The 11,004-nt window shown below is 29.8% G+C and overlaps 1 protein-coding gene across 1 annotated transcript; it reads right to left on the bottom strand.

Moving 5' to 3' along the window:
• Positions 1 to 2,332: 2,332 nt before the first annotated feature.
• On the bottom strand, positions 2,333 to 8,885 carry LOC117907501 (disease resistance protein RPV1-like). The gene is made up of 7 exons (XM_034821049.1): positions 8,318 to 8,885; positions 5,622 to 5,803; positions 4,705 to 4,829; positions 4,246 to 4,575; positions 4,054 to 4,156; positions 3,169 to 3,968; positions 2,333 to 3,102 (listed from the first exon to the last, which is right to left on the bottom strand). Exons 1-7 carry the CDS (start codon positions 8,809 to 8,811, stop codon positions 2,419 to 2,421), a joined length of 2,718 nt encoding a protein of 905 aa, XP_034676940.1. The 5' UTR covers positions 8,812 to 8,885; the 3' UTR covers positions 2,333 to 2,418.
• Between the last annotated feature and the right edge of the window lie 2,119 nt (positions 8,886 to 11,004).

Raw genomic sequence — 11,004 nt, 5'->3', positions numbered from 1 at the left:
ACTTGGGTTTGAAAACAATAAAGAAGGTGAGTAAAAGGATTATACTTTTTAAAAAAAAAATAATACTTTATATGTTATAATTAAAAATCACCCTTTCATTTTTTATTGAGAAGCAAAATTTGTTTGTTAGAAAAAAGAAAAAAAGTAGGGTATGAGGAATCAATGATCGAGGACCAAAATTTTTAGGGTTTCAAAGGTTCATTAACAATGAGAGATTAAATTAATTATGTTTCAAAAGCACTGAATTTGTCAATAAAATGAAATTTTAATGAAAAATTGGGGGGAATCATGACTATGGGATCACGACCAAATGACCATCATAGATGTGTATCACTTCAACAATGATTGATGTTTAGATTGGTCAATTGGCTCTCTAGATCAATTCATAAGTTTTTAAGGCCAATTGATCGAGGCCCTATATATGCTTATTTATTGGCATATGTTGTGTTGATGCTTTGATCATCTCTCTTTGAAATTTTTGTGAGGGGAATATTGGAGATGTTTTCAAGACCATAATTAGGGCTCCATATACGATTTATGATATTCTAATTGAAGCAAAACTCTAACTATTAAACTATTACAACCAATATATATGTTCAATGGTTGTATAATTTCAAATGAAAATATCCATGCACAATCAAAGTTGAAGTTAGAATTACTTATATTTCATGAAACATGCATGGCTCATAAAACAAGCTCTCCTCAATTAGAATTTGATCATATTAGGATTTTTTATTATGATAGAAGTTGAACTAACATACTTTCATTTAAGATCACTTTTATTTTCCTTTATGCCTATTAAGATATAAAATTTGACTCAAGCTTAGGTCTTGTTAGGTTGGCAATGAATTTAACTCCATTATTGCTTTTTTTTTTTTTTTTATAGGCAAAAGCAATTAACTCCATTATTGCTTTAAATCCACAAAAAGGATTGATCATTGTTGATCTCCAAAAATCACCTCTAAGACTCAAGGATAAGAAGTTTGAACTTCAACTCATGCTTGATGAAGATTTTCATGGGGCTGTTTAAGTATTATGATGACCTGTTTATCATCATTTGTACCTCATATGAATTGTTTGAAGTCTTAGATATGGGTCATCATAAATTCAACTATCTTTTTTATGATTTCATGTTGGCCACTTCTAAAAAGAAGTTTTAGAATACGTCAAGCATACGAAAATTAACTACACGGATATTCTCCTCTACCTAGCTACAAGACACTATACCATACAAATCCTTTCAATATCTTTAAATGCATTACAAAAGCATGAGTCAAGAAGCATTGATTAATTTAGACTAGGGATCCTTTCTTAGAATACCTTGCTTCTTTCTAGATGTTAATGTTGATTTAAATTGATCATTCAACGCTTTCTATCTCAAACCAATCTTGATAATGGAAAACTTAATGGTTTTCACAAACTTAGTGGTACATTCACGATCACTTTTAATACATGATTATATATATAAAAAAATAATAATTAGTTATGATAAAAGCGATCCTTGTATATATATTTAGTTTGGTTTTTTGGAAGCGATAGTTGAAAAATTAATAGATAAGTCAACTTTACTGCCACTCTACGGAACCGTACATGAAATTTTAACCTCATACATGTCCTCATTTAATTCTTTTGAAGTCATTATATCCTTTTCCTCATTCATGAGAATTTCCTCCTTCCACTCTGTCTCAAAGAATAACTAGGACCAATTCAATCATGTTTCATGTTCCAATTGAACACTCTAATTCCATTTTTTATTATTCTCAAATCAAAGAAGGTTATTCTTTTTACCAACATATCCGGATCAAATCACGATCTATATATATATATATATTGGACTTGGTTGCAACCTCCCTTCCTACAAAGACAACAAACATGGTGGTAAAAGTGATGCCACAACTAACAATTTTTATCAAAAAGCTAATATAATGAACTTGGGGATTATAAAATTATTGACTGGACTGTATATCACATAGAATTACTATATAGCATCAAAATATATTTCATATCCATGGAACTTAATCATGTTTCTATGGTATTCAAATTGTAACATGATAAAGCAACTTAAGGTATATATCATACCAAAATCTTAACTCAATCTAAATCTTATCAATCCATAAATCTGAGATGTACTTCCCTTTCTGAAGTTTGACTGCTCTCCTAATTCCCTCACTTACAAATTAATATGGTGAAAACTAGATAAAAGGGACGGCATGGATCCTCCATTAATCAGGATTTACAGGGCCATTACTTGGTTTCAGGTTGTATTAGAATTCTCTCTCTTGAAAGTATGAGGAGGATTAAAATATTGACAGAAAATGGCCTAAGAAACAAGTTGGTATATAAATAAATTGCATAAAATCAGGCTTGGTAGAGCTTACAAATTAAGTCATGCTAAACATCAAATAAAATTAAAGAAGATTAAAGAAAATTAAAGAATTGGTAAGAACTTAAAAGAGAGCTTTCCTGATTCAACTGAGTACTATTTTGAGTCCTGTGATCAGGGTCAGGTCCTCTCAATCTTTTATTGTATGGGTCCTCAGCTGGGTTGTTTTCTACATCCTCAAGGCTTCTCTTGATATTAACATTAGTATCTGCTGCTCCTGATCCTTCTCCTTGGTCATATATAAGATGGACTCCACTCTTTTCCACCTTCACTGGTTTGCCTTCGATGATATAGTCGTCGAATATAACTTCAAGGTTCCTCCATTGATTTGAGCGATACCTCGCCGGAATACCAATCTTAGGATAATATAACAACCACACTTCATCAGATGCATCACTCACATAGCAGTCACAAAAGGAACTGAAGAAAAGAGATTCGAAATGATTGCCATTGATAATCAGTTCGCATACTGAAAGATTGGCTGCTACTTCAAGTTCATCCTTAGCTGGAACATAAAGAGAACATAGAACAAAACCCAAGAGATTCTTATCCTCGTGCCAATTCATAGGAAGCTCTATTGTTACTTCACTTCCCATTTTCTGATGCTTTATCCATTCTGGAATTCCACAGCTTCCAGGCATGAAAATACTGATTCCCTTCCCATCATAGAAATGGCAATCAAACTTTGCATCTGACCACCTACTCCCACATTCCAAATCCTGCACAAGAAAGTACCAAGTAAATTTTGTGTCTGAAAAAAAACCAATGTTCCATGAAAATCATACCTGAACTTCTGATTTCAAGCAATTAAAGAGAGAGCACCATAATTGCCTCTTCCATGGCAATGATGCGGAACTTGATAAAGTTTTCAAGCATGCACAACCATGTGCATCAATGTCTCGTAGGCTTGAGGGCAGCTCTGGGATTTCTTGAAGCATCTTGCAGTGTCTCAACCTGAGGACTCGCAGCTCGGAAAGTTGACTGATTCGAGCAGGTAAGCTGCTAAAATGGTTGCTGCTCAGGTCCAGTACTTTCAACATTGATAGATGGCAAATCTCAATAGGGATTTCACCTTCAACTAGATTGCAGTGACTTAGATTCAATCTTTGCAATGAGTACAAGCAGGAAATATCACTCAGGATTGCTCCTTGCCTGAGATTGGAACGACTTACATATAATTCTCTTAAGGAGCATAAACCTGACAGGGAAGGCCATTGACAACGAACACATTGTGCATAAAACTTCTCCAAACACTGCAAGCTTTCAAGATTCTCTGGCAATTTCTCGAGATTCCAACAGAAATCAATATTGAGAGTTTTAAGAGATCTCAAATTGCAAATGCTGTCTGGAAGACTGAGGAGGCTATGACAAGCGGACAAATCCAAATATTCAAGCCCTTTCAAACGTTTAACTGATGATGGCAACTCTTGTATGGATGTATCATTTAAATGAAGCTCTCTCAGCCTCTCCATGTCCTCCTTGATTTCTGGAAAAAATTTTAGTTTTCTGCACTCAGAGCAACGAAGGTTTGTAAGGTATTTTAACTTACAAATGTCACTTGGAAGACTCTCAAGGTTTCCACACCCTATCAAATTCAAGTAAGAAGAGAAGTTAGCTGATGACTTTAATAGATTATAAATGAAAATTTTAAGCAGATGTCTACAACGTACTTTCAAGAATTAGGATCTCCAAATTTGGCGCATTTGATATGTTTGGTATTTCAATGAGATGTTGTGAATGACTGAGATCGATAACTTTCAACTTTTCAAGAAGCTGTAGCAAATGGAAATTTGTTTTAACAAATAAAATTCCATGACTATTAAATTAATCTAAAGAGTAAAACAATTAACTAATTATCATACCTTGTTTTCTTGAAAAAGTTGTTTTATGTTGCTACTCCGAAATTTGAGTTCAACAAGTTCCTCTCCATGAAAATTTGATGGCAAAGATTCCAAAGGGTATCCATCCCACTGGAGATACCTTAACTCATATGAAGGAAATTCGAAGTCTCCAGAAAAGTGAACTTTAGGAGCAGTCACTGCTTTCCAATGGAAACGGTCATATTTAGCATCTTGATGTACCTTGAGCAATCTGAGTTTCTTCATCATTTTGAACGCTTCAGTAGTAAATTCTACTTGTTTTGATTTAGGAATGTCAAGGTCAAGGATTATCCCTTCAATTGTTTCGGTCCCCTAAAACAATATGAATCAACAATTAGGAAAACAAAATTATACAAAAATTTAATGCAATTATAAATTAATAACTTATTTAAAAAAAAAAATGATATCTTTTAGTAGAGCTTAAGAACTTCATTCACTTACTGTATTTCTCGTTAATACACGATAAATATCCTCAGGATCCCACAATCTGCTCCATTTTCCTGGCTCTTTAGGAGATGTTTGACGAACAATTTCCCAACCCATTTCTTGTAATAAGTCATGCATCCCTATGAACCGGCCAGAAAGAGTTATGAGACACTTGTCACTAAGAACTCTCATTCCAACCTCTGGATGGAAATTACAACCATATAGTATTCTTGTAGCAAAATCTTTGGGTTGCCCCTTAAAGAAGCAAGCAATATCTAGGAATAATTCCTGCTCTGTTTCATCTAGACCATCAAAGCTTATCCTAAGAACATTTTGGACTTCCATATTAGGTTTTCTTTTTAACTTTTCCAATGCACTTTCCCATTCGGGTTCTGTTTTGCTAAAAAGAAAGGAACCCAAAACTTTTAGAGCTAGTGGAAGACCTTTCACACAACCAACTGCACGTTCTGAGAGAGATGCATAACTTTCTGTTGGGCGATTTGTTTTAAAGGCATTCCAACTAAAGAGTTGAATTGCTTCTTCATTTTTCAATTCCTTGGCCTCATATAATGCATGTACTTGATGCACACATAGTACATGCTTATCTCTCGTGGTTATGATGATCCTACTTCCTAAACCAAACCAATCACAATTTCCAGCTAAGGCATTTAATTGGTGTGAACAATCAACATCATCAAGAACAATAAGAACTTTTTTTGAGTAGACCCTATTTTTTATCACATTGATTCCTTCAGGAATACTGCTCAATTTTATTTTCTTCTTTGCCTTTAGAACATTGTCAAGAAGTTGTTCCTGTAATTGAAGCAAACCAGAAGTAGCTTTGGATTTTTCTCTAATATTCTCAAGAAAGCTAATCCTTTCAAATTGATATGAAATTTCATTACAAATATATTTGGCAATGGTAGTCTTACCAATTCCACCAAGTCCATAGATCCCAACCATGCAAATGTCATTCTCTCCAATGTTTATCAATGACTTTAGTTCTTCAAGATGAGCATCCATCCCAACTATGTGCTGACCAACATCCAAAATCTTATGATCCAATTTTCTATGGATGTCATCTGCGATTTCCTTAATTATCTCTGATTCATACCTGTCGATTACAAAGTATAATAAAACAAATAAGTGGGTTAGAACGAGTTGCAAGGTATCATTGATGGGAATTAAATTTCGTCATGTTTTGCAATGCCCACTAAAATGCAATTATTAGTGAATAGAATATAAACTAAAATGATCGAGCGACATTTAATTTATTTTATATATTTAAGAACATTTCCATAATGTCAAGTATACATTTGAGAGAACAACAAATGAAGCAAACATAAATATGATCTATATTTGCTCTACTCAATTGTTTGTTAGGCTCAACCTAAGTTAACTAGTGCAGGTTGTTGTTGCCTCTTTGTTGATATGAGACTATATCATAACATTGGTGGAGACGTTTTCTAGTTTCTAAGTATAAGCTCCTCATTGGCCATGGAAGTATTCTAACTTACTAATGTTTTTATTTATTAGAGCATTGCTTGCAACTATCCTCTATGCCCTCATTGAAATTTTTTACCATTAATTTATTTCACAAAAAAATTGACCTATGGATCCCTCTCCATCCTTTGTATCTCTATGTTCTATCGACATGAACAATGTTCTAAGGACCTTCTTCTCAATTCACATATTCTGTAAGTTTCACACCTCCATAGTCCTCACTTCACTAGGGGGAATAGATTATAGTTATGGGGAAAATTTCACACATGTATTTGTTAATCAAGAACCTATGTGATGCTAGCTTGCTTTAAAAAGGGGGCCTCCTATAGAGTCAAATTTATTGGTGCATGCACCGGCAAGTAACTCGTCTTGAAGAAGATCTTGCCGGCTACACAATATAGCTTGAAACGTGTGGTTGAAAGTTTTGTGAAACGGGGTCAATTGAGGCAATTTTTTTAAAACCTTAACCTTTGAATGAAATTTAAGATAAATTAAGCTAAAAGAATTAGAAATTTCAGTACTGAAGGTGAAGGAAAGGCCCTACTGATCATGGACATGCCACCGGAAGGATCGCCAAATCCACTCAAGATTTGCCAAATTCGAATGACAATTTTAGAATCCAAAAAGATAATTTACACTCATCTAAATATTCATAAGAATCACTAATTTCAATTAATTTTGAGAAATAAAAAATTAGGATGTGATACTCTTTCCTTAATTAAAAATTAAAAAATTAATGAATTAATCTCAATAATAAAATACATATTCTAATTATAGATCTCTATGAAAAATATTAACTTAGAAAATTTTCTAAATATTAACTATTACCCAATTATCAAATTTTTAAATTTTTATTAAGGTAATAAATTATAATATTTTGAGATATTTGGAAATATGTTCAATTACTATTTTTCAAATTAAAATAAGAAATAATTAATTTTACAGATGTTTTAAATATATAAAAAATCAGTATTTAAAATTCAAACATATATAAAAATAAACAACTTAATACCTTAATGCTTAATCACATTTAGATCTATTTGGACTTAAGAAATTCATATAAAAAACAAACATCACCTTTGAAGAAAAAATGATTATAAAAGAATACCTTTTTGAAGTAAAAATATTGAGTTCCATATATCTACTTGGCAAACACTAGTGGCATTTGAGAATGGTTTCATTAATCAATTCATTAATTACAAAAAATATGTAAAAGAATTAAAAGCAAAAAAAAAAAAAAAAGTTGATCTATGGCACTTAACTAAGCTTAAAAAACCCAATATATTGAATATTTTACGCATAATGGGAAGGCAACAAGTTTTGAGTCTGGTATTAATAAGATCACAAAGCAAACTTTACCGTACAAAATCAAAATAACTTGATATATGAAGAGCCAATTTGAACTTCGCCATTGAATAAATTTGAAGAACTCTTTCTTCTTTGATTAATTAATTATATACGGACAAGTTGAATGAAAGAAATTAAATTGTTAGGAAACATATTTTTTCCAACTTTTTTAACAAAAGTTGGAATAAAAATCTTTTAGGATTTTCCCTTTTTTTTTTTTTCCTTGAGGCCATGTTCAGTTCCCAAAAAAATCTGAAGGAAGATACGGAAAGAAAAATAGGGGAAAAGTGAAAATAAAGAAAAATATAAATTAGATTTAAAGTGAATAAATTATTTTAAACGTATTTATTTTCCTTCATATTAATTATATTTGATTTTCATATAAAACCAAATTAAAAAAAAAAAAAAAAAACCATTTCGTTAATATTTTTTTCATTGGTACTTTCGGGATCAAACATTACCTTAATAGTTTTTGGTATCCAATTATGGGAAGATAATCTTTAAAATCTTCAACAATACATAATCACATGAATCATAATAGGAGTAACATATAGATTTTGTTTGAATGCTAATTCCTAGATTTCTTGTGATCCATCTCTCATCAAACTCCTTCCAAAACAAAATTAGAATTAGAAGCTACTATAAGTTGATGATTTAACACTGGTCCAAATTAATAACTTGTTTATTCATGTTTTTTTTTTTTTTAAGAAAGTTCGGTAATGACAACTAAATCTTTATCAGTTAAATCGAAAGCACAAGTTAAGGAAGTCGAAGTTACTCATCATCCTTCACATGGTAACCACTTAGATTGCTTGCTGCAGTCAAGGAAACCCTCCACCTTCGCATCTTTTTCTCATCTACATTTCTCTCATGAATGGAAAATGCCTCTCCGAAGGTCCCTGTTTGCTTTCGCACATCCGAAGGATCCACGTGGTAGAACACCGGCAAGACTATTTGTTGCTTTTCTTTCCTGCACTCCATGATCTTCGCTAACTCATCCAAACACCACTTGGAATGCGCATAGTTTTTTGAGAACACAGCTATGGAAATTCTTGATTCTTCAATAGTTTTCAAAAGTTCTGATGTGATCTCCTCTCCTCTCTTAAGTTGATCGTCTCTGAAAGTGTTAATACCCTTATCACGCAAATATACGAATAAATGATCCGTAAAATTGTAGCGGGTGTCTACACCTGTAAAACTCAAGAACACTTCGAACTCATGTTTACGGATTGAGATCGAAGAAGAAGAGGGTTGTTGGCTAGAGGAAGCCATTGTTAGACAGTTTCCGCTTGAAAGCTTGGAGAGACCTGAGAAATAACTTCAGTCAACACTTGATATACCTACGGCCTATTTTGGGGTTGGACTGTAAAAAGCAAACAGCTATTCTCCTGACACACGCAAGCGTGTTTTCCATTTGTTGGGGTCCGAATCCATACGCATAGGATTTGACATTTATGAGTGGGGACTGGGGAGGTCGGTGGCTTAAAATAAAAAAATAAAAAAACCCACTCACCACAAAACCCTTCGAACCCTTAAATTAAAATTTCGATTTTTCAATATTCCTTTGACTGGTCAAAGCCTTACATTCAATTAATTTTAATTATTTTATTTTTCATATTCTATTTCATATATTATTAAAAAATATATATATATCATAATAATCTTATCAATGAGCCTTACTTTATTAAAGATAAAAATAAACTTGAATATAAAATTGTTAATATTTTTAAACATAAAAAATATATGCATATATCATTCATTTTTTTAATATTTTAAATAAAGGTCATTAATTTAAAACTGATTATTAAAAATAAATAATTTTTTAATAAATTAACTAATATTAATTATCTTATTTTTAAATTTCATTTAACATATTGTAAAAATATAAAAACCATAATAATGATTTTTTGAAAATGATCTTTTTTTTATAGTAATTATATATATGTACATATGACTTGAATATGTATTATTGAAGTTATGATATTTCTTTTAAAGATTTTTTTAATATTTTAATAAGTCTTGAACAATTATCATTTTATAGTTACATCAAAATTTTTAATAATATTTTTTAATACATCCATAAAATCCAACTACCAATATTCTTATAAAAAACTATATTCTTACTTTACTTATAATATACTTTATAAACTTATTATTTATGTTACTTAATGTACCCCTTTTTTATTAAATTTTATTTTTCTTTTTCACTTTACAAACCCTTATATGTTACTAAATGTATCCCTCCTGTTTTTTGTTTTACATTTTTTTATTCTTTCTACCTTTCAAACTCAATAATCCTTTAAAAAGAAAATATTAATTTTTAAAATTTTATCTTTAATAAAAAGTTTCTAAAACCATAAATTTTTTAAATAAATGTTATTATTATATTTTTTTATTAAAAATAAATAATAACATTGAAATTTTTATAACGATGAATCATAATATTTTAAAAATTCACATAAAATTTTATTTACTTTAAAAGGAATAGTAAATTATAAAGAATATATATATAAATGAAGAGATAATAATTTCAATAAATAATATAATGATAAATTTTTTCATAATAAAAAATATAAATTATACATTTTTTTTTGTTAAAACTATAAAAAATAATGCTAAGTAATTATGTTTAAGTCAAAGCATTTTTCCATTGGTTAAAGAATATATGATATAAATATCTTTGAATTTGTAAGATAAATCGTATCATGTGTCATTGAATTTATCCACAAAATAAACTTGTAAAATGTTGCAAGTTAAATAATATTTTTTTTAATAAAATTGGGTTGAAAAAGAATTTATTAACATTCTAAAATTATATATATATATATATTTTTTATTTTAATATCGCCCAAGAGTTGCATGGTGGGAACAATTGTAAGACCGTGATGGGTGGACGGTGGGTGTGGCTTTGAAAAAAATTTAAGAAAGGACCCACACACCACAAAATTCAAAAGCAACTTTAATTATTTCAATGGTCCTTTCCCCTTTAATTATTTTATTTTCATATTCTATTTAATATATTATTAAAAATATAAAAATATTATAATAAAGGCTCTTTCTTTATTAAAAATAAATAATTTTTAAACATAAAAATATATTCATATATCATTATTTCTTTTATATTTTAAATAAAAATCATCACTTTAAACACATACTTGATTACTTAAAAATAAATAAAATATTAATAAATAAATTAATTTTAATTATCTTATTATTTAAATTTCATTTAAATTTAAAATTTCCATCTTATGCAAATTTCATAAATTTGAAAAGATATCATATTAAACTTTTCCAAAATTAAATTATATTGTATGAACCTAGAAAACTTCCAAAAACCTTAAAAATATTAAAGCCATTATAAATTTTATTTTAGTCAATTTTTTAAAAAATGAAAAAGTTTGTTTTGTTTGAAATTATTAATTAATATATTAGATAAGCAATAAAATTAAAAAAATGTCTATTTTT

The sequence above is a fragment of the Vitis riparia genome, chromosome 18 (assembly GCF_004353265.1).
Source record: "Vitis riparia cultivar Riparia Gloire de Montpellier isolate 1030 chromosome 18, EGFV_Vit.rip_1.0, whole genome shotgun sequence".
In the NCBI taxonomy this organism is placed as follows: Eukaryota; Viridiplantae; Streptophyta; class Magnoliopsida; order Vitales; family Vitaceae; genus Vitis; species Vitis riparia.
This window is presented reverse-complemented; position numbering and strand designations above follow the sequence as displayed.